The 25,251-nt window shown below is 45.3% G+C and overlaps 1 protein-coding gene across 1 annotated transcript in view; it reads right to left on the bottom strand.

Annotated features, from left to right (window-relative positions):
• LOC147703560 (zinc-binding protein A33-like) overlaps positions 1 to 25,251 on the bottom strand; it is a 242,831-nt gene that overhangs the window by 149,409 nt on the left and 68,171 nt on the right. The window contains exon 3 of the mRNA XM_086928932.1: positions 3,895 to 4,128. Within this exon, the coding sequence (XP_086785058.1) occupies positions 3,895 to 4,128 (234 nt within the window). The remainder of the gene's footprint in view (positions 1 to 3,894; positions 4,129 to 25,251) is intronic.

Genomic DNA, 25,251 nt, shown 5'->3' with positions numbered 1-25,251 from the left:
TCATCCCTGAGCTTTTTGCCTTCCTCCTATATTTTTTTTTTCTGACCTGTTGTTGGCTACTTTATGACTCTGGGCACTTTACCACTGCTGATCAGTGCTAAAGTGCAAATTATATCCCTACTGTAAATGAATGTATTAGTTAGTGACTCCATGATTGACTATTTGGTTTACTTGTCAGCCCCTAGTACAGTGCACTGAGGGTGCCCAGGGCATGTAAATCTAAATGCTGCTAGTGGGCTTGCAGCACTGGTTGTGCCACTCACAGAAGCGACCTTGTAAGACGTGTCTAAGGTCTGCCATTGCAGAGCTTGTGTGCAGTCTCGTACTGTCATGCTTACTGGGCAAGTGCACCCACTTGCCAGACCCTAAACCTTCCCTATTCTTCATATCAGTCACCCCTATGGTAGGCCCAAGGGCAGGGTACATTGTAAGTATAAGGTAGGACAAGCCCTGATGTGTGTGGCATGTCCTCATAGTGAATTACAGCCATTTTTGTTTTTCACTATTGAAAGGCTACCTGTTCTCCATAGGCCAGAATGAGCTGTTAGAATTATTACAGTTTATAATCCTAACAGACTCAGAGAACATGGTAGAAATTCGAGTTTAGTATGCCTGGACTCAGAATAATAAAATACATCTTTTAGTGAAGTTTATTTTAATATTCTGTGTTTGCAAATACCACTTTTAGAAAGTAGGTATTTTCTTGCCAAACCATAGTGGAGAAGTGTGGCTCACTGGTTAGAGGAGGCAGACCTGGAAGCAGAGGTCAGCCGGGACCAGGGTTCAATTCCCGGCTCGGCGGGGTCTTGAGTCCTAAAATGTCCATGGACTCGACAATTCTCGCTCCGGTGCCTACTCGATTCACGGGTTCACACTCTGCAACTCTGGGCAATAGCTTGCTTAATCTCCACAACGGCCCCTCGCGGCGGGATGCCTGGCTTTCACCTTGCAGATACCATACCAGGGTTATCTCACAGGGCAATACCAGGGCGGGTTCCCTAAGCAAGCGCTTAGAGACCAGTTGGTGATTTGCGCTATATAAATTCCTGTACATTTACATTTACATTTACATTTGAGCCTGCCTCTGCGAGGTTGTGTATTCCTGTGGAGCGTCTGAAGTGCCTGCCCTGTGCTGTGAAAGGGAAGGAGAAGTCTGGTAAACCGAGTGCTTCAGAACTGGCTTGAACTGGGCACAGGCTCCTCTCCCCTCAGAGAACAAAGGATTTTGGGGTATAAGTATTGGGACCCTGATCCCATGAAATTAGATCACTTCTGGACTTACAAGACGAAACCTCTGCTGAGGAGTAGGAACCTGAAGAAACTGAGGAGAGACTATTCCCAAGCTTAAGTGCTGCTTGGGGGATTGGCCTGCAGTGGTTGCCTGACTGCCAAAGTGAGGAGAAAAAACTTTGGACTTTTCTTTCAACTTGTGCAAAGATCTCCAAGGGCTTGGAAGAGAGCTTGCCCCCCTGACCGAAGTCCCAGGACCAGTGGACTTCACCAGCCTTTCTGAATGGCTGCTGGAAACAAGTGGCTACAGAGGCAGGGAGCTGAGACCGACTCTCACGACTGGCCCAGTGTCCTGTAGGCACCGCATCAAGCAACGTCCGCCTCGAACAACACAAGCTCTGCTCTCACCGACTCGTCCTGACGTCGTCACCGAGCCGTAGCGTGCACCGCGACTGAAAGGACACCGCGACGTGCAACGCCTCGCTACACCGAATCGAACTGGCCTGACCGACGAGGTCACTGCTGCTGATTTCTAATCCTGTGACCGCACCGGAGTAGGGCACCCCCTCGCACGCTTCGCGACGCACCGCCCGACTCGCACCGCTGTCCGGACTGATCGACGCCAGCTCCCGAACTCCGGCTCATTCGCCGCACCGCAAGCTGCAAGTACTGCATCGAAGCACCGTCTTGCCCTGCAACGCAAGCCTTGGATCCACTGACTCTGTCAACGGGCTGCTGCCTGCACCGCATCGAGGTTCAACGTCCTGCAACGCTTCCTTTCTGCACCACGACGATCACCGGAACCGGCTCGCACGTCCGTGCCGGCCACCCCAAGCAAAGGGTACTGTGACAGTCTGTCGACCATTGAGTGGGCACGTACCGACGCGGTCCGCTGGATTTGCTAGACTCTGTTATTTTTAACAACGCCGTAGCCCGTCCGGGCTACCGACTCCCACAGAACCTTGATTTAAGCCTTTTTAACCAAAACTCTTGAAAGCTAATAGTACTGTGGATTCTTTTTGGCGTTTATTGGTCTTGTGGTAACTCTATATAAAGTATAACTTATTTTTATATAAAACCTGTGTGGTGTCCATTTGTAGTGTTGTCACTGGGTTACTGTATGTGGTCCTAAATGCTTAACTTACACCGCCTCTGAAATAAGCCTGGACTGCTTGCACCACGCCACCCAGAGGGTGAGCAGGGGTTATTTTAGGAGTGTAATCCCCCTTACTCGGACTAAAGAGGAGAGGGTCCCTATTTGTCACAAGTACCTACCTGTGCCAACTAAAGACCCCCAATTCTAACAGGTTGTCTTTGACCTAATCATCAATAAGGGTCGTTTGGACTGGTGCAAGGTGGCCACTTTAATTAGAGGACAGCATATACCCGGCCAACTTCTTACAGTAACAAATATGCTCTGCTGTCAATTGCTTGATACATTTCGATGGCATCTATCTATTTCTCATCAGAATGAGGTATTGCACCCTTCATGCCAAGTACAACAATCTATCTCCTTTCTCTTTCAAATCAAAACACCAGAACACCTATGGATCAGTGTGGAGTTGTTTGATGTTGTGCCCAAGTAGAATTTATCTGAAGTTCAGGGTCGCCCATTTCTATGCCTCATGTGTGAAAGTCCAAGTAATGCAAATTTCATGCCTTTATGCTGCCTGCCCCCAACAAAACTGAGGCCTTCCAACTCCAGTTGACAAGACCTGCAATTCGCCAGTTTGAGGAGTGTTATAACTCAGACCCCAATCTCTCAATGCACACAGAAATACAAAACCTAAAACTTTTTTAAAAATCTGAGTTTACGACTAGTGGCACCCACTATAATTTTCATTTATGGCCTCGCACAAAGCACTGTGTTTTCATGAGATAGAAGGAGCGGAAAATGTGTTTGTTGGGGTTTCCAGAGGAAGTAGGGGGTGGGACTGGGGATTCAGGAGACCAGGGATACAGGCTCGGTGGGGGTTTGTGTGGAAAATGCAAATAGGAAATGTAGGGAGAGGAACAGTCTCTCCCATGATCAGAGTAGCCAATATTGCTTTTTTAAAGAGAGTCTTCTGCATCCTTGACTAATACATGTTTTGCTGTTTCTACTTAAACTCCTTCAGAAATGCCATCGACTGTCACCCTTCATCACTCTTCCAGCCTCATACTATCTCTTAGGACTTCTTTCTCAAAGCTCCACATGGAACTAACAACCACCATAAAATAGGGGTTGTCTTGCAGCTTTCTTCAAACACACAGCACTTACTGATTGATTCTCATTTTATTTTTAAAGAAGGACCAGTTGAAAAGAGACTCAACAATGAACCTATAAAAGCTACCCTTTCTTGCAGTGGATATTATTTCAAGACAGCTCTTATTCACAGCAACTATAGATACTCATCTCTGATACAATGGATAATACTCATTCAGCCCTGAAAGGGGAACCTCTCACCAAACAAATTCACTCTAATGGTCCATTCAGCAATCATGTGAATATAAAATGTTTCTAATTACTTTACGTGGGCCCAACTGATTTAGTACTGAAAAAAGGTTTCATTATAATAGAAAAAAAAGTTAACCAACATACATCGCACCCTGTGCATTAACATTCAATTTTTAACTTTGTTTGCAGTCATGAGTGATTTGGAAAAGAAGTAGCGCTTCACCCACCTTCAGAAATTCTAATGAGTCCTGCTCCTTTAGCCTGGTCTCAGCTTCATCCAAAGTGTTCTGGATTTTTTCGCAATCTTCAGCTATCATAGCCAGGTGTTTCTTCATCGTCTTTTGGTTGGCGTCGTAATGGCTCTGGATCTTGTTTAGCATTTCTGCCTTCTGGTCCTTCAGAGCCTTGTGTAACTTATCATATGCTAAGGAGATAGCACTTTTGACGTTCAGTGTGTCCCACTGGAAGAAAACATCCATTCAAATAAATGCATGACTACAGAATATACAGCAAAGTTTTATCTTTCTTTTTATATTGTTGACAGTTCTATGTATGAAGCCCTACATTTCAGTTGGTTTAAATGCTACCCAGAATGATGCCAGTGGTTTGAAAGCATTCCTCCTATCATCTTTTGCATGTTTGAAGTAACACCCTAATTGCCCATTTCCGTCACTCTTCTTTGGGGGATTTGTACAATAACTTGATTTTTAGTATGAATCTGGGTTTTGCCAATGATTTAAATAATAAACCTGCACCCATGCCCCACACTTTTAACGGAAGGGGTTGCCATACTACCATAGATTTTATTCTTATATTGAATAGCCACGGCCATAGATTGAACTCATTTTACGTGGATGATAACTCTCTGAGTGACCATTACCCACTTTGTCTCTCAGTTTTAACACCATCTAATAAAATACACAGGCAAGATGTAACAGACCAGATTTTATCTGACATCATTATTAATAAGATAAATGGTTATAACCTGCTATTGTCGAAAGTGGACTCTATGGTTAAAGTGATACGCAACTGTAGCTCAGCCGCTGACACGTGTTTGGATGAGGCGGTAACTCCAGCTGGCATTCTCTCATCCTTTAAGTTAATATTTGAGGCTATAAGAGATTCACTATTTGTTTCGATGAAAAACAAAAATAATCCTTGTGGTTGGTTTGACTCAAGGTGTTCTCGGGCTTACTCTAATTTGAAAAGGGAACTACATAAGATTCCCAAAAATGTTGATAAAATAAGAAGGATAAGAGGGGATTATAGAGTAGCCCTCAGGGAACGAAAAGTCATAGTGAGGAATGAGGCGTGGGAATCCCTCCACGCAGCGTCCCTAAGGGGTGATAGTTCAGCTTTTTGGAGGGTGATAAAAACACCCTTTCTGAATTCCAGGGAGGGGCTGTCTGTAGAAGTCGCCTTAGCCAAGAATCAGTGAATTGATCACTTCTCGAGGGTGTACAATACTGATGGAAATATTGTTACCACCCCCAAGAATACACACAGGGAAACTGTTATTAATCCTGAGACCATGTATTTCGACCATAGGTTTACACTGGAGGAGGTAATTTGCGTGCTTGCGGCGAGCTCAGGGGGAAGGCCCCAGGTCCCCATAGAACTCTTTAAATCCAACACTGAACTATGGGGACCAATTATTACCCAGGTTCTAAATGCTAGTTGCCTTGCTCCCTTTCCAACTACATGGTTGGAATCAACCATCGTTCCAATTTTTAAAAAGGGGGATCGTCAGGATCCGAAGTGTTATAGACCCATTTCTTTATTAGATGTTCTGACCAAAGTGGCTGGACGTATAATACTGGAATGTCTAAGTGAATGGGCTGAGGAAAACAACATCCTGGCCGATATACAATATGGTTTTCGAGCTGGACTGGGGACAGTGGAGCAGAGTTTAAATGTATCTATTTTAATGGGCAAATACACGCGAGTAAAAATAGGTAGATTGTTCCTGGCCTTTGTTGATCTTACCGCCAAGTTTGACTCTGTAAGACATGAGGACCTGTGGGCTATCCTAAAACAGCTTGGGGTAGATACACAAATTATCCACTTCCTCAGACGCCTATACTGTGATGCTAAGGCGCGAGTACGTTTTGGTATAGGTGGAGAACGCATTGCCCCATTCCCCATTGGAAAGGGGGTCAGGCAAGGTTGTGTCCTAGGCCCCTTCCTTTTTACCATTTATATTAATGGTTTATGTGACGCATTAGTTAAGGACAATCAAGACTTCCCACAAATAGCGGCACGCCCCACTCCTGCACTTCTTTTATGCAGATGATGCAGTTTTAATGTCCCGCACGCAGGTAGGTGTACAACGGGGTTTAAACAGTTTTGCTAAGTTCAAGGGTCAATTGGATCTTAAGATGAACATCTCTAAGACCTACATTATGAGATGTGGGCCCGGGAGTCACATATGTAGCGACATGTTCCTGGAGGGCCAGAAAATGGACTATACTATCAGCTTTGCATACCTAGGAATATTGTTTGATCGTAATGATTCGTGGACATGGGCCATTATGTAAAAAAAAAATGTACAATGGCTAGATCAACGATGGCCCTTGTAAACTTTGCAAGGAAACTAGGGAGAAGACCCCACGGGAACTTATGCAGATTTACAAAGCAAAATGCATCTCTGCAGCTATGTATGGAGCAGCATTTGGGGTTTTGTGGAGACTCAGTCACTTCAAACGGTGGAGAACATCTTTTTGAGATATATTCTAGCAGTTCCCAGTAGCACGTCTGCATAGGTCTGCCACTCAGAGCTAGGTCTGCCTTTTATTTCAGACTTGTTAAAAATGGAGCCAATTCTCCTATTGCACATAATATGGACTAAACCTGAGACCAAGCTAAATCAGGATGTTTTAGCAGATCGCTTAAAACTTGAAGGAGCGTTATTGATCCCGTGGCTGAGGTTTATTAGAAATTTTATGTCTGATCTTGGCCACTTGGAATATTACAATAACCCGAGCTCCATGCAGTCGATCAGTAGAAAGGAAATAAAAAAAACAGGGACTACTTCATCTGGACTCTATTAGATTGGCAACTGAGAGTTTAAAGCCTACCGTCAAGCATAATCAATCGATTTTATCCTCTTTTAGTATTCAGTCTTATTTATTGTTTGTACCTGGTGGCTATGACGGTTTCTTATTAACCCGTTTTAGATGTAATATTTTTCACAGGTTAGTGAGCTTCCCAGCTATGAATGATTGGTTGCGAACATAAGGATTGTGCCAGTGCGACAACTGTTCGGATCAATCAATAAAACATGTCTTTTTATTCTGTAAGTTCTACAGTAACCGGAAGAAAGTTTGGATTGTCCCGATCCTAAAAGAGCTGGGCCTGAGACAATGCTGTCCTGTATTGCTTGTGCCGCAGCTCCTGGACAATGTACACAGATTCTGGAGGATAGGCATATTTTAAAAAGAAACTACTTAGCCACAGGAAAACTATAATTTTATAATCATGGAGGCTACTATGATTGCTTGTAAAGTTGAGATTGTAATGTAATTATGCACTGTTTATAATATTTTATAGTTTTATAGAATGAATTGTTTATATATACTTTTTATGATTGTCTCAAAAAGCAATCGAATAAAGTCTCATTGAAATGAATTGAAGGGTTGGAATGCTACCAGAGCGATTACCAGTGGTTCAAACTATTTGCAAGCACTGCTTCTTTCCCCTTTTGAGTGTTAGCCTTAAATATATATATATACATATATATATATATATTCGTGAGCAAGGGTCACTGACCCGAAACGCGTAGAGTGATTGCCTTAAAACTGTCGAATTAAAAGGCTTTTGGGAGATCTAAGTGTTCGTGTGTTTTCTTATGAGAGATATTGAAGAAACTTTTGAATATATATATATATATATATATATTTGCACATACACACACATAGCTTCAGCACGCAATATTCCATATGTTGGTAAAATCCAAACAGTAAGGATTAGGCTTGAAGTCAGAAGATTTCTTTAATTTATTCGCAGGTCACATTTATCCAGTTTTCCATCTACTGATGACAGCCGACACATGTTTCGTCACACAGTGACTTTTTCGAGGCTTGAGTAAGACTTGTCCACACGAAGAAAAAAGAAAAAAACTTTTTGATATCGGGTAGGCACTGCTTGTGGTTGCCTCGCACTAATCATGTAGCCCATGTAAACAAATAACTTATCCAAATGTAGCCATTCAAGAACATTTCTGGTATTCTATAGTAAGTGACACTTCCTCAACTGGAAGAGTCAAATGTTTCCTAATTAACCTGCACAGACATAGGAAGGGGCAAATCAGGTGTGTTTTACAAAATGTTGCTCTAAAAGAACCCTGGTGCATTTTTGTATCAAGCATCGTCTTACTCCAACATCTAGTAGGGGCTATAAAAAATGTAAGCAATAGTTAGACACACGGTTACAATCATAAGGTTGTAAAGAGTTGTTCAGGCTTTTTTTCTCTTTCTAATGTGTAATTTTGTTTTGTTTCCATCGTAGAGTCATCACAAAAGACAGGCGCCGGAGTACCATAAAAGGTTAAGCGCACTTAAAAGCAGGTAAAGGACATTACACAGATCCGTCCAACCGACCCAATACCAGGAACCGGTGAGAAATGCCATGTGCTTCATAACAAACCATGCACGGACTCTTGCAAATGCAGGCCTTAGAGACACTCATTACTCTAACCCCTACAATGCTTAATCAGTAAAACCCACAACCAGTACAGCGAACACAGATACAGAAGACCATTTCTGGCTAGGGGTGTAGACCTCAAAGGTTGCACACTTCCAGCCACAGACACACAACAGCCATGGTCATGTAAAAACCAAGAAGGAAAAGAAATCCATGGCCCCGGACCTACAAACCCCCCTTTTAAATCCATCCTTAAAAAACACTATTAGGCGGCGTCCTGAGAAGAGGGTCGTGAGGTTCCCCGGCCCGAATCCCCACTGTGGCCCTTAATTAGCACTTAAGCCCCCCAAGTTGGAGCGAATTGTACCCGGCGGAGCAGGGGCGACAGGTGCCCGTCCTTCTTGGGCGGAGAGAGGCGGCGGAGTCACACCCACGCGACACTCTTGCCCCTCTGGAGCGGGGTCCCGCCTGGCGCAAGAGAGTAATGGCGGCCAGGACTGCAGAGTGATCCGCGCAGAGATTCGGTTGAGACAGCCCGCCGGGGCGATGGCCACCACGAGGGCACCAGCTGGGGCAGCAGCCAAGAACCGGTGAGCAGGGCGGGACTGCAGTGCTGGTTGAGTGAGGTGCGCGGTGGAGCACGTAGCCAAGGCAGCCCCATCCGCCGCGCCGTGAAAATCGAGCCCCAGGCCTTGAGGCCTATCACCGGAGGCAGTGTATGGGCCCTCTGGAGCCACGACCAGGGGCGCAGGGACTGGTGCAGCGCGCCACCTAGGGTCGCCCACACTGTATGCAGCTGACAGGAGCCGACAGAGAGGCAAGTGGCTGGCAATGAGTGGGGGGCAGACGGTCGCCCAAGGCCAATCTCAAACCAGACCCAGCGACAATGACACAGGCAATGGCGATCCAGGAAGTGTCTAAGGACACAGCGGCGTCTAGCTGATGCAGCAACGGAAGGGGGGGGCTCTTCTTTGCACTGAGATCATGCGGGTCTAGGTGGGACGGGCGGGGAGCCAACGAGGTCGCCATTGCCACATACTCCTTCAGGTGAACACTTCCACAGGCCTGGACTGAGTATCGATAGGCCTGGGACAATGACTCACACCTGGAAGTTCTTGGTTGGGGTTAGGGAGGGAGGAGGTGGGTAGGGGGTGGTGAGGCTGGTGGGGGAGGCTGGGGGAGTTCTTGTTGAGGTTTGTGGGGTAAGGGGACTTCTGCCGGGTTGTTCTCGTTGGGGGGGGGTCTGTTTTGGGGGAGGGCACTCCTCTGTCCACCTTTTTTTCTGGCCTATTTATAGATGCTTCCTTGACAGTGATATTGTCACACTGTTGTCACATCTTTTTTAACCTGGCGTCCAGGGAGATACCAATAAATAATTTTGTCTACCCTGACCGCCATTTTAATTACGCACTTTTTTGTTGAGCACTGCACTCTATCAGTACCACTCGCAGTGAGGACTCATCTTCTTTCAGCATGGGAACTGTAGGCACCGAGCAAACACTACTGAGCTTGGCCAGATGAACACCTGCTGACAAAGTCCTAGATGACGAGGTTCCGCCAATTGGGTGGTCTGATAGGACTCTTTCATTTCTGATGGACCCTCACCGTTAGTTGTGATAGAAGTGTTAGTCAATTTATTGTGGTCACTTCCCTTCATTTGTTAAGACCTCCTAGTTTATTTCTTGTTATTCACTCCTCTGTCCACCTTTTTTAGTTCCCACAAGCTACACAGGGCGGCTGTCGGGCTCCCTCCTCCCGGGCGTCAGCCTGTGGAAGGCACACCATGCTACGAGTCAATGGTTGAGGGAAGACAACTCACTCACAACTTAAGATGCTCTCCCCTAATGTGCGAGGGCTAAACAACCCCATAAAACGACGTGCTGTCTTGTCCCTTTTAGAGCACTCCACAGCAGATCTCTGCCTCCTCCAGGAGACTCACCTGGTACCTAAAGACCAGCACCGACTTAAGTCCCGTGCCTTTCCCACACAACTGTTCTCGTCCTCCTCCAAGAAAACGGCAGGGGTGGCGATACTGGGGTCCAGATCATTCCCGGGCAGGGTACTCCACCGAGAGGCAGAGATATAGGGGCGCCTGCTGGTGTACCGGTTTCTGGTGGCGGGCCAGATGCTGGTGGTGGGCTCTGTATACGCACCCAACAAGGGGCAAGAGGTCTTTCTCCAGAAAGCATTAGCAGCAGCCACGGCCAATACCGAACGACACTTACTGCTGGGGGGCGACCTTAATCTAGTCTTCCATAACACGACGGATCGCTCCTGCCAAAGGTCGGGTCAGGTAGGGGCGCTTTCCAAGTCTGGACATTCTCACCTTGGGGGTCTGGGCCTAATTGACTTGTGGAGACACTTACACCCACGCAGTACAGCAGACACCTATTACTCAGGGGCCCATAAGACCTATGCCAGGCTAGATTACTTTCTCTGCTCCTCCCCACTGGTACCGCGGGCGCGGAAGGTAGACATCCTGCCAGCATCACTGTCAGACCACTCCCCAGTGGTGGCCACCTTCTCACTTCCAACCGCACCGCCACCGCAGCGACACTGGCATCTCAGGGAGTCCCTCCTGCATTTTACATCGACGGTGGACCGGATTAAATCCACTATCACACATTTCTTATCCCACAATGACAACTCTGAGACTTCGCGGGCAACACAGTGGTCCGCTCTTAAAGCAGTTTTGCTGGCGAATTTATATCTATCGCAGCGGCCAATAACAAAGAATGAGCGCAGAAACGGGTGGAGATTGCGCAGAGAGTAGCTGAGCTGGAACAAATGCACCAGCGTACTGAAGCCGCGCGGGCTTGGCGCCAACTGTGCTCCGAGAGGAAAATGTTAGCAGCCCTGGACCAAGACAAGGCAGAATATGCGGCCCTCGCCTTCGCCATGTCTACTACGCTGGGGAGGATAGATGCGGACGCCTGCTGGCGAATAAGCTGCGTGAGCAGCGTCAGAGGCAAGGGGTGCAGGCCATACACACCGCCCAAGGCGACTTGGTCTCAGACGAGGTGGCAATTGCGGAGGCCTTCGGGGCGTTTTATGAGACCCTATATGAGGGCGACTCCCTTGACCCGCAGCCGGGCCAGGGTTCCCTGGAGAGTGCACACCTCCCCTGAACCCAACACAGGCAACATTCCTGGACAGGGCCATCGGCCTGGAAGAGGTGGTGTCGGCAATCTCGCGCCTTAAACTCCCCCGGCCCAGATGGGTATCCGGCGTTTTTTTACAAAACGTTCTGTCACCAGGTGGCCCCTCTATTGCGAGATCTTTTTAACTCTTTTGCCTAACCGGGTGTGATACCTGCGGAACTCTTGGAGGCGTCGATTACGGTCATACCGAAGCCCGGAAGGGACACAACCTGCTGTAGCTCGTATAGACTGATTTCACTTTTGAACATTGATTTCAAACTGTATACGAGCATTCGGGCAGGAAGGTTAGCACCTTACATGCCACAGCTGGTGGAACCGGACCAGGCAGGCTTCATCCCTCAGCGCCAAACCAGCGACAACACTAGGCGGGTCCTCCACCTCATTTAAGCAGGGTCACACACGCGACAAGACTGTGTGCTACTGGCAACTGATGCCGAAAAGCCCTTCGATAGGGTTCCCTGGCCCTATCTTGAACAGGTCTTGCACCTCTTTGGACTGGGGGACGTTCTCTGTACCCGTATTCTGAACTGATAAAGGCTGCCTAATGCGGTGGTGCGCGTCAATGGGCATACCTCCTCGCGCTTCCCGATTGGCAGAGGGACCAGACAAGGGTGTCCCCTTTCCCCTATCTTATTCGCTCTGTATATGGAGCCGTTAGCTCAAAGGATTCGGCAACATGCACTTATCACGGGAATCAAATTTGGGGGGGGGTGGGGGGGGGGGGCACACACAATATTAGCCTGTACGCAGATGATATTTTACTTTCCCTCACCGATCCCATCCAATCTCTTTGAGCTCTTTTCATTGAACTGCACAGTTTTGCACTGGCCTTCTGGGTTCACGATCAACACCAATAAGTCAATTGCCCTTAATATCTCCCTGTCGGCCGAGACGCTGGCCTCGGTTCAAGAGGAACACTATATGCAGTGGTCTAGCACCACGGTCCCATACCTGGGTGGCTTCCTGGGCCCCACCATCCCAGCCACCATAGAAGCGAACTATACTGGACTCCGCACACAACTCCGCGGAGAGCTCCGGAGATGGAAGCGCCACTCCCTTTCCTGGCTGGGGAGGATTGCAGCCACCAGGATGACACTCCTGCCGCAGATACTATACCTGTTCGAGACCCTTCCCCTGCGTCCTCCGACAGGCTGGATCCAGCAGACACAGTCTGAACTGGTACATTTCATATGGCAGGGCAGTCGTCCACGTTTTAAGCAGGCCATCGCGGTTCTCCCGCCTGAGCAAGGGGGGTGGGGGTACCTGATCCACAACTCTATTTCTATGTGACACAGCTCCGTAGCCTAGTGGAATGGCACCAGTTGGAGTCTGGCAAAAACGGGCTCTTCCAAGACCAGACAGTGGCTGGCATGCCGTTACAGGGGATTCCCTTCCTCCCAAAGCACCATCGGCCACCTAACCTATATGAGTCCCATATTACCAGCACGGTCATGGAAGCGTGGGATCGGGTCGCCACCAAACACGAGTTAACATCCTTCCCCTCACCCTTGACACCACTATTTGCCAATCCCGACTTCACCCCGGGTCTAGACCCCAAGGCATTCGCGGCGTGGCGGCACTCCCCTTGCAGGTCTTTAGGGCATCTTTTTAACCTGGATGGTATCCTTTCATTCCAGCAAATGAGAGAGGAATACGGCATTCCAGAGGGTGATAGGCTACCCTATATGCAGGTTCGTCATTGGGCTCTTCACCCACAGGTTAGGCCAGGAGCACAGCGCCATCTCACTCAGACGTGCGTGTGACTAGCCACTTCTCATACTGACAAAAAATTAATCTCCCATCTGTACCAACACCTTCTTGTTACAAACTTGCACACTTACAATGCTGGCAGATGCCGGTGGGAGCGGCAACTAGGGAGGGCACTCACACCCAAAGAATGGCACGGTATTTACTACAGGGCTATACACTCCGCAGGCCTCACTGAAACCCTGACTAAGGTGGCCACCTACTGGTACCATACACCTGAGCGCCTTTTTCACTTCGACCCCCGCATTAGCGACCGCTGTTGGAGAGGGTGTGGAGAACGAGGCACATTAGAACATTTGCTTTGGAGCTGCGACCGATTGCAGGGGTACTGGAGCCCAATTCTGGATGACATAGACTCACACTCACACTCACAGAATATGTGCTACAAGGAGGCTCAAAATACACTGCCTCAGAATCAGAGTCAGCCCCCCCAAAATGATTAGCTGGAGAGCTCAACTTCCAACAAAACCCCTCAATCTGAGGTTTCAGTGATGGTGTTTTAGAGGGTGTCAGAAGGTACAGGTAAAATGTACAGATATTTAACGTTACAGAGTATCACAAAGAAATCAGGTTTGTTAACTTAGAACGCATTAACTCATCTGATCATGGGCTTTTAGCCATTTACAAGGCCGTACAAATGCTCATAGAGAAGTTATTACACACCTGGGACCAAAGGATTTCTTTCAGCTCCCCTTGCATGGGCAGAATATTAACAGCCCCTTGTTCACCAGGCAAACGCATCGAGATGTGTTTGACATTGTGGAATTTTTAGAAAGCCTCTGTTACTAAGCAAAGTAGAAACAGCAGCATTTGGGACCCTCAGAAGAGTCGCCATTATTGTTCAGGGTCACACCAGGGGCAATTCCAGACCTTTAAAAAGCATCTTTTACAGTAAAGTCATTGAAAAAGACCAGCGGTGGTTGCTCAGTTTAAATACCGGCACGACCAACACGTGTTTGACGGCTAGCATCACTGGATACTAATCTTTCTAGGGTGGTTGAAATCCATGCTGTGATTCAAATACCTCATAACAGACTGGTAGACTTTGGAGAACTGGGTCTTGTTAAGAACTATTTTGCAGTCCAGGTAAAAGTTCTTTTCTACAGCGGATGATAGAAATACTTCACTTCCATACAGCATGTGAAAAGTAAGACTGTTTACTTTCTCCATCTTGAAAATCACCATAATGGTATCTTGAACCTGAAGGGTTTTCTAGGAGTCACGTATGTGTGCACCCATTGCAATCACATCTGCAACACGCAGACAGCTCATCAGTTAGAAAATGCATTATCGTAGTTGCCGATCAGAAGGTGAGATGTCCTAGATGTAATCTATTCTGTTGCTCACAAAAATCTTTGAGCATACACACTAGGGTTATTCAGTGCATCCCTAAAACAGACTGTGCAGGGTGCCGGAGTTACACAGCCTCCTATCACAACTGCAAACATATGAAATTCCCCGGTGTAAGGCGCCTTTTCTTCTAAGAACAGAACACATGTATTACATGACTAAAAGACGGACCTAGACCAAAACAGAAGACTGCATAGTGTTCGATATAGTGTAATCAAGAGGGGGATCCTGACAAACTACATTTTAACGCAACATCTAACTTCCAATGAAAACTGGTAGTCTGAAGGCCCTTCTTGCATGAATGAATTCCTTAGCGCTGTCATGCAGACAAAAGGGTATACTGTGATGGCCATAACTCAAAAGCGTAGGACTCTTTCTTTATTTTGGCAAATTGAATTTGTGAAAAGATGCCTGTGGAACACATCACCCCGGGCTCCAAACTGGTGCTGCTAATAGCTGTACCTTGACATATAAGGTTCAAAGACACTTTGGACTTTCTGCCCATGAAATTAAGCAAGTTGCCAAAAGCCTTTGGTTTTCCAGGTTATAAAGGTTATTTCCCCCACTTTTTTAACACCTGGGCGAGTCAGAATTATGAGCCTCCATCCGGCAGCTACGGTGTCGAGTATACGATGTCGGAGAAGAAAGAGTTTTCTACAGTGGTATGGTGAAAACGGCAAAAAGAATATTCATTTTCAAACTGAGTTTAAGGTTTACTGTCAGGTAGATGTAATGAGTTTGAGAAAAGCTTGCAATTTCTTCAGAGATGTTGTAGAGATGACAAAACAAGAAAAAGTTCTGAAACTCAATACCGCCAAGATGACAAAATCCATAAAGTACTTCGACCCTTTTCAACTCGTAACACTGTCTTCTATCTTTATGTCTATCTACAAGCAAGTTTTTCCACCCTGAAAGCACAGCTCTAGCGGCGCCCGACCTCTATAATAGTAAACAGCAGCATTATTCTACTCCCTCTATTCAATGGCTCATGTACGTCTCTGACAAGGATAACATCTTCATCCAACACGCCTTGCAGGGTGGTGAATACCATGTGGACCTTATTTCCTAGGGGTATGCAGTAATTAACAGTGTGCCAATGGTCTTTGAATACAGTGGTTGCTTTTATCACAGTTGTCCCCACTGCTACAAACCCCATGAGTTTTAGAATCTGTTGGACGAATGTGGACACTTGCACAGGCGTACTCTGTTAAAGGTGCAATATGTTGAAAACTGTGGTTTTGTTCTGAGATTCCTCTGCGAGCATGAGTGGCTAGATATGTTATCATCAGATGTAGAATTCTGCTCCTTCATTAAGAGCAGAGTTACCCCCGAACCTTTGGAGCCCGGTGACGCCTTATCTGGGGGTTGTACAAACGATATAAAATTGAACAGGGCCATGGGAAAGGGTGAGAAAAATGTATTGCTATGACTTAATGAGTCTGTATCCGTTGGAGAACAAGTTATACCTCTTAGGTCACCCGAGGATCATATGTAGAGACTTTAAAGCCATAGACGAATTATTTGGGTCAGTCAAATATCAAGTCAACCCATCCTGGAGGCTTTACTTCCCGGTACTACCGTACAGAGTCAATGGTAAGTTAATGTTCCCCCTATGTCGAACATGTACTGAAAGTAAGGAGGCTAGAGAGTGCAGACACACTGATGAGCAAAGGGTGCTCACTAGGTCTTGGTGTAGCACTGAGGTACAGGCAGCCCTAGAGAAAGTATACAGACTTGGAAAAATACATGAAACTTGGCACTCAGAGAGCTACAGCCCAACTCTTTTTTCAGTATATGAACTTATTTCTCTGAGACAAGCAGAAGGCATCCGGGTTTCCAGAAAGGTGCATTAAAGAGGCCTGAAGGCAAAAATACATTGATGATTACTATGCTCACGAGGGTATATACTTGAGACTAGAGTTCATCGAAGTCAACCCGCCAGACGCCAGCTAGCAAAGCTCTGCCTCAGTTCCTTAAGGGGAAAATTCGTACAGCATACCAACTTGTCAAACACGACCATCATCACGGATCTTGATGAACTGTTTATACATGACGAAACTGCAGGGCTATGTTGGAAATATACAAACACTACTGGAGTTCAGGAAGATACCTAAAACCTAGCTCTTTAACAAATAGCTTGGAGCAGCGAAGGGCCCATTTCCCCACGCGCCTGGAGACCCCCACTAGTGATAAGTTGTGGTTTAGAAATCCTGCTTGATTGATTTCTGTGAAAGTAGGCCCTCAAAACCTGCACTGGCTGCCAATTTAGGAAGCAAGTGATCTTCAAGGTGCTTAACATAGTGTACTTTACCCTTCATTGCAAAGAATCACTGGCCATCAGGCCATCCTTTCCTCTGTACAGGCGACCAGGCACTTAAGATCAGCCTCTAGCAGGCAAGTAATAAGGCCAGATATACGCAGTGTATGGTCAGCGATTACCTAATGGAGAATTTTTGCAATTCATTTTTCATAATCGCAAACACCCATGTACCAATGTGTGTTTAACACATTTTGTGATTACCAGTGGGTCACAAATAGACCTATCTCGTTAATATTCATGAAGTAGGTCTCGGTTTACGACTCACTGGGAATCACAAAAATCACAGGGATGGTGTCCTCCTGGGGTCAGCAGACCACCATGTCTGTGACTGCTTTTTAATAAAGCACTTTTTTTTAAATGTATCCCGGTTTCCTTGAAGGAAAATGGGATGCATTTCCAAAAGGAAAATGAGACGTTTTCTTTTCATTTTTTAAGAGTAAGCAGTGGTCTTAAAAATGTTTTTGCAAATTTCACACAGGGTAAAGGGTCCTTGGGGTCTCCTTCCCATTTGCGAATGGGTTACCACCTTGAAGTAGGAGATAAAATGCAAAGGTTTTGCAACTGCATTTCAGTCGCAAACATTCACACATACCTCTGAGAATAAGTATTAAGAAGGAACACCCTAAACAAGCATTTTATTATACGCGGGAAGGTCTACATGGTTTATGTCGACCTTGCCGCGGCTTTCGACTGCGTTTCCCATGCAAAATTATGGTCGGTGTTGTCCAATATGGGAATAGATGAGGCTCTCGTGACTTTTCTAAGAGAACTTTACTCTAACGCCTCTTCCAGGGTGCGTTTTGGAGTACGGGGTGAATTGTCGGAATCCTTTTCCGTAGAGCGTGGGGTCAGGCAGGGGTGCGTCCTTGCCCCCTTCCTCTTCTCCCTCTACACCAACGGTCTCGAGGTGGAAATGCTGAGGGGGGGTTTGGACCTGCCCCGTGTGAATAATAGACTGGTGCCCGCGCTCTTGTACGCGGACGACGCGGTGCTCTTAGCACGCACCCCACGTGAGCTTCAAAAGTCCCTGAACAGCTATGCTAAATTCATGAGCGACCTAGATCTCCATATAAACATAAAAAAAAACTATGTTATGGTTGCTGGCCAAGTCAGGAAACATGGAAAAGCCCTTTTTCTCAACAATGAAAAGCTGGAAACCACCCCCAGTACCCTTATTTAGGGATTATGATAGACGAGAAGCTCAACTGGAGAGCAGCCATAGAAGCGCGTAAACACCAACTTCTCCGCTCTATTGCTGCTCTTATGAAATTCGCCCAAAAGCTGGGGAAAAAGCCTCCGGTTGAATTACTTCAGATCTATAGAGCTAAGTGCCACTCCATCGCACTCTATGGGGCGGGACTATGGGGACATAAAAACACAAATGCCCTCCAGGTAGCAGAGAATATCTTTACGAGATTCTTGCTTGCGGTTCCAAAAAGAGTCTCTACTTTCGCCTGTCATGCAGAACTGGGACTACCACACATCGAAGATTTGGCTAAAGTCGAACCCGTACTTCTTTGGCGCCGAATATGGGTCTCAACAAAAAACACCCTCACCAAAGCCATTATTACGGACTGCATGACCTTAGACAGTGCTGAAAAAATAGACTGGCTCATATACGTAAAAAAACTTTTCACAGATCTAGGAATGGCGGAGTATTACCATAATCCCGAAACCATTGCCGAAATAACAAAAAAAGAACTAAAGGCAAAGGCGCTGAGCCATTTCGAAGAGTTACGTATTACCGTGGAGATTAAGAAACCATCCCTACAGCACTCCATAGCAGCCAAGACCACCCTGGAAATGGAACCATACCTAACCTATGTAAACTCACAGTTTGAACGTTTTCTACTTACGAGATTCAGGTTGAACATTTTCCATAGGGTGGTAGCATTCCCTAAAAGAAACAGTTGGGAAGAATGTCTAACTGCCTGCCCATGTGATGAACTATCGGAGCAGTCAACAATGCACACTGTACTGTTTTGCAAATTTTACTCTGCACACCGTAAACTTTGGCTAATCCCTTTGCTCCGATCTTTTCACCTTAGAAGATGCCGCCCTGCTATGCTTCGGATACAATTTTTAAACTCTGCATACATATGTAAAGTTGTTAGCACCTTTTTAAAATGCATTTTTAAGCACAGGCTAAACCTTCAAAATAATAATCCCTAACCTTTCTGATAAAGTAATGATGACTTTTTTTCTTAATGAATTGAATATCCATTAGCAATGTTAAATTTTATTAAATGTTTGTAAACTTTTATGGCTTTCTTTGTAATAATGAAACCGAATAAAGATTTTACTACTATTATAAAGGGAGTCTGGGGATATAAGCATTTTCAATTAGAATAGTATCCCTTGCACTTCCTCCCCAAGTTGGGATAATTTTTCTGGCCTGAAAAAAATGTATTCTATAGTAATTCCAATTGCGACTTTTATTTAATAAACTAGGTATGCCACCTCTGGCATGTACTCTTTTTTGGGGAGAAGCATTACAACTAATAACATAACCATCTAAAAAAAAAAAAAAAAAACGGAAGTACACTATTGTTTCCTGGCTACAGATCACATCAGATCAGATCAACCGAGCCCCTTAGCTGCATGTTCTCACTACCTGGATATCCTTGTGGGTCATCAGCTGTGCTCTAAAAATCAGATTTGATTAATCAGCTTTCCGTGAGTTTAATCTATTTTACCGGGAGTATTCTGTAAACCGGCTGCATTCCAGGAAACATTTTTAAACTATTAATAACTGTAGGGTTTAAACATTGGTCCCAAAGATTAGTACAGTTAATAGTACCGGCCAACCAATTCCACTTGGACAAATCATCCTCTATTGACGGAGAGGGCCTGTAGTATTACGCTTAGTAACATGCCTCCCTACATTCACTACAGAGTCGTATAGAAGCATTGGATTACCATCTACAATCTTATTCTACGACGGGGAGTAACACTCATCAGGGGAGCAATATGGATTTTCAAACTGTGGTGGATAGCTTTTACTTTTTGACTGGTGTGACATCAATCCCTCTACATTAGAAAACAAATCTCTATTTTGTCAAATTAAATTTGCTAATGCCATGGGTTGAAAAGAAACTCTTGCTTGGTTTACAGTGGTTAAATTAGATATCTTTACAAGTGACATATCATTACTTTGAGCGATTTTAGGATTCTCATTGTCAGCAAAATAGAATAATAAAAAAAACGAACAATTCAAAATTATATCTCCAAACCTTGCCACAAAATCAAGCGTTCGCGTTGCTAGTCAACGGGGAAGATTATATAGTTTCCACTGGCATCCACAGCAAACAGGTTTTAGCCGAGGCACGGAGTGTGAATGACAACTGACTAGAAGCAGGATGGTTATTATCTGGATCTGAGACCTCAACTTCTGTTTCTGGAGGCGAAGTGGTAATCAACTCTTGCTTTAAAGAATGAGCTTTCTTGGGCTTCAACTCATTTAAAATTCCATCATAAATTCTAGTCACCTGCTTCTCCCCTGGAAACACGCCTACCTTTTCCTAAAAAAGGAGTTTCCTTGGACAATTCTTTGAGATTCTCTGTTGTTTTTTTCTTTTTTCGAAGTAAGCATTTTTTTTCTTGTCTCCAATCTGAGGACGAACAAGGGCATCTACCATATTCACATTACCAGATTCTTTAAACTTATTTTTCCAGTAAAGCGAGAAAAGAAGACAACATTCTTTACAGGTATTTGAGAGTTTCTGAAATTTGAACATAATGCCCAGGAAGGTTATAGGAAGGGCTGCCACGTAGCTTCAAATCAGGTGTGGTCGAGATCTCGAGGTCGAGACAAATAGCGCCGTAGGGGTACTGCTAAAAAGCTTTAACACGTATTTCTGCTAAATAAATTACAGAGTTGGGAGGGGGACTATCATCTCTGACAATTGCTTTCCTAGCTGAATATCCACATCAGGTAGAGTGAAATCCTTGTTATGCCAATTGAGATTTTCTCCAGCTATTGACTGTCCTATTGGAGACAACTGAGTTGAGGAAACACGGTTTGCAGGAATCCAAGCAGACAAGTGGGACCACCTATTGAGCCAATTTTAGGGCGATATCGCTGGACCTCACTCCTTCCATTGGGAAGATTTAGAAAGGGGAGTTTGAGCCCTTTACCGCTTTTGGGTGGATGTATTCCAAATAGGACTGGATTTTGTCTTATTACATGCCCTTAAAGGGAATATTCTTTGTGAGCGAAGCTTCCTAAAGGTCATCTTAATTGTTTCAGAGTAAGCTACTAAAGGATTTCTTCCCAGATAACCAGACTGCTGCTTGTGAATTAGATTTAAAATAATCCCTAATCTATACAAAAATGTCAAGTGGCCACAAGCGGTTTCTTCTAAACATGCACCACACTCACTAAAGTTGCCTTCTCTCAGAGACCAAAACACTCAAGAGTCGTCCGGCGTATGTCAAACAAAACCCTAGCAGCCCACAACTCATGGAGAACCAAATAAGGGAGGGCACAAGCACACCAGCCTCTTCTACTTTAATTGGGATCACATCCGATGTGCAAGGAACGGAGATTGTTGAAGCAGCAGGTTGGCAAAAAGGGAGAGGTAGGGCCCTATATGGGGAACAAGCCGCCCCGCCACTTTGGCCAGCCGCATCCATGAGCCGTAGCTCTACCCAGAGCTTGGTAAATAGCGATGTGGTTCACCTAATCCTCGCCTCAAGGATTGTAGCTCCTTACCTCTGCTGCACCCCCTGCTGTTATACCAGCCTCTGACCTCCGTGGCTGAATTCTGGACATAGGAACTCACTAGCAGGCACATAACTTGCAAGACCCCACTAGGCCCGCAACATCTGAGGGTACTGATGTTTTCACATGAGGAGCAGGGGGCTGAGAGTCAGGAGCAGAGAACCTCAAGCAAAACGGGGCCAACTGTGGCAGTCAGAATCGTGGTTCAGGAACTCCCACTTGTGTCACGCCGGCAACATAACTTCCAGCTGCCTCTTGATATCAGAGTTACTAGATGATAACATGTCATGACCACGCAGGGCGATCATTCAGCGTTTTTGTAATTCCCCCACCTACTGAGTTCTTTGAAGAGAGTTTATAACAAAGGTGGAATATTAGTCCAGTAGAGGTGTGATGTTTTTAGTGGTAAATAAATGCCCAGGTTTTAAATGGTTCCCTGCATCCACTAAAGCCAATTATGTTATTTTGCCTCGTTTATGATCGCCTATGCCCCCCCTTTCCACTAGAATAAAAAAAGGATCCTTTTAAACCCTGAGGTTGTAGTATTTAGAAGGTAAAGAACACACGTGCAAATCCATCTTGCACGTAGGAGTTGCCGGTGAGATCATTTTCAACCTGGTCTAAAAGCATTTCAATTCTTCATTGTGTGTGACCTTACTAATATCTTGCTTCCAGGTAGAGACCTATCAGGCACATGCATCAATGTAGGCTTTTGCGATTCCTTAATTGCGATTATTAAGGAATCACAAATAAGGAATTGCAAAAGCCTATGCATGTAGGAATCGCTATAAAATTAGCGATTCCCAAACATTCCTTAATTGTGAGTCGCAAATTGCGAGTCGCAATTAAGGAATGCCTTCCTATTCATTCCTATGGGCCTACAGGCCCACAAGAATGAATGGGAGATTGCAGGAGCAATTTGCGAGTATCAATAGGTACTCGCAAATTGCGCATGCAATTTCAAGGGTGTCAAAAGGACACCCTGTTGCACCCCTAAAATTGATCTGTGCACGTATGTTGCGCACACACATGCCCCAAGGGCATGTGTGTGTGTAACCTACAACTTTGAAAAATGCAATATAGTGCATTTTTCAAAGTTTTTGCAAATTACCATCAAGTACAAATTGATGGTAATTTGAGCCCCCTATTAGCAAAATCGCAATTTGCGATTCCATCATGCATTGCATTTAAGGAATCACAATTTGCAATTCCTTAAATGCAATTGCAATTTGAGAAATCTCAATTTGCGATTTCTTAAATTGCGAGAGGGTGACAGGTTGATGCATCGCAGAAGCCCTTTTTGCGGGCATAAACGGACGATTTTTGCGAATCGCACCGTTTGCGCTTGCAAAAATGGTTAATGCATGTGCCTGTATATACGAAATTCTTAAGAGAGCCTGGATGTCCCCTTTTGCGGCAGGGCTGGCATTGTGTGGTCTGCTGTGGCTGCATGATTCCGAGTGCTGGAGAGGACCGCATCCTCGGGCGTCGCATTGTTTAATCCCCGAAGCAAATGCAGCATGTCAGGAATGGAGGTCGTTTTTGCTCTTTTGCCTTGGATAACGCCATTTTTTCAAATGATGGTCTGCATTCAGATGTTACCTAGTCAAGCCCAAAGCTGATGAATGTTATCAACAGAGTGAATGATGGATCTTTGAGTAAGGACGCATCTCTCATTGCAGCAGCGAAACAGTCTTTTTCCTAACTATAGCAAGTGAGGTAGTCAACATTTTGCGAAGGCCTCTCAGGGGCGCACAGCTGGTGGTGGTGCAGATCTGTAGGGGGTAAAGCCTCTATGATCTTGCTGTGTGTTCAGTAGGGGATCTCTCGGGGTCTAATGTTTTCACAGTCTAGTTCGGTCGCAGCGCACCATGCTTCCAATAGACGGGGGGCCATCCCCCACACGGCATGTGTTGCTAGAGAGTGGGCTTGATGTTTGTAAGAGTGGGAATCATCTACCTCAGCTTCTGCCTAATGTAGCAGTCGTGCAGTGTGCCATGTCCCCCAGATAACAGTGCCACTCACAGCTGGAGGCGCCCACGCCATCGGAGAGCACGCGCACACCGCATAAGAAAGGCGAGGGTCACCCGAATTGGTCTCTCCTAGTCAGAGTCCAAAGCACATGAGCCTACAGGCAGAGACAGTGCACTAGTGAGGAACTGGATGGGCTCTTCTCGCCCATTACTGTGTAAATAATAAGCAGTGTGCTAACGTTCAAAAAATAAAATACAGAAAATCTTTTATTTAACCCATATCATATAAAAATAATTAACAGGGGTACTTATGTAACATCTTAAAATGCTTCCCATATTACCCATTGAAAGGTATAAGAATTTTATCTTAATGGATGGTGCAGCACAATGAGCTGGGGGAACAAAACAAAAATATTAAACAGCCAGCATCCTGTGCAGAGGTGCATGGAATAATTAAAGATGGTAAATTCGAACAGCAACACATCTAAACTCAAACTCTAGGTCACAGCACCGCACAGAATGCAGAAATACATGTTTTATCGCTCGCACTTCAGAAGACTGAGCCAGGAGTTTCCACACTAATAGTGTCTCACTCTTCCTTCTGTATGCATGCCTGCAATGTGGATTTACCACATTGGAGAATGAATTGATTCAAAGATTCAAAATGAAAACTAATTAAATACAAACAGCTCTGGAGAATGGTTGTCTTTTTAAAAGATGCGCTTCCACTTATTCATGTGCGACACACATTAGGACAAAAATAGGATGGAATTCATACTTTAGCCTCTTCGCCGCTAATGACAAGGGTAACTCGTCATGGAGTTTCCATTGATTTCAATGGAAATTCAATAAAGAGTAAAATATTGCCTTAGCAGCCAAGTGGTTAAGGAACTCTGCAGCTGGTTCAACAGCCAAGGCAGTGGTGACGACTGAGCAAATAGCTGCTGTGATCCGATCGCAAATATGAATCGACAAAGATATTACCTGCCATGGAGGCAGCCTCAAAGGGAAAAAGCACCTCCTCATAAATACTCCTACACGCTTAGTTCAGAAAACACTCTGATGGTGTGCCTACCTGGATTGGGAGATAGAGTGATGCCTACATAACTGTTTATATTAGATTTAATTAAGGCAGCACATGAGGGCTTCACATCTGCACATGCTGGAATGGGGGAAACAATTTAATTACTTCAACAACGTTATTTGGGGCAGGGATTAGCCAAATAAACTAAAGATTGTGATATTTGCCAGCAAATATAACACCTTTAGGAGGCCAGAGCAAACTCCATTGTTGATTTCCAATAAGCCATTACAGAATTTTGTATCTGGATCATTGTGGTCCTTTACAATCTGATAACCGCTTTAAATATATTTTAGCGGATGCAGATTCATGTTCCCAGTTCCTATGATTGTGGAATGAAAGATCTCCCAATGCTAGGAACATTGTAAAGGATTTGCAGTGTCTGATTGCTGCATGCGGGAACACACATTATATTTGAACAATGGTCCAGCGTTCGCCTGAAAAACTTACTAGGATGCAATGAGTTTGTAGGAGGTCTGTCTCCAATTTAATAATCCAATGAAAAGTGATACAAAGGGTTTAGTAGAATGCTCTAATTTCACGTTTAAGCAAGCCCTAATGGACTGGG

The sequence above is a fragment of the Lissotriton vulgaris genome, chromosome 7 (assembly GCF_964263255.1).
Source record: "Lissotriton vulgaris chromosome 7, aLisVul1.2, whole genome shotgun sequence".
Classification (NCBI taxonomy): domain Eukaryota; kingdom Metazoa; phylum Chordata; class Amphibia; order Caudata; family Salamandridae; genus Lissotriton; species Lissotriton vulgaris.
This window is presented reverse-complemented; position numbering and strand designations above follow the sequence as displayed.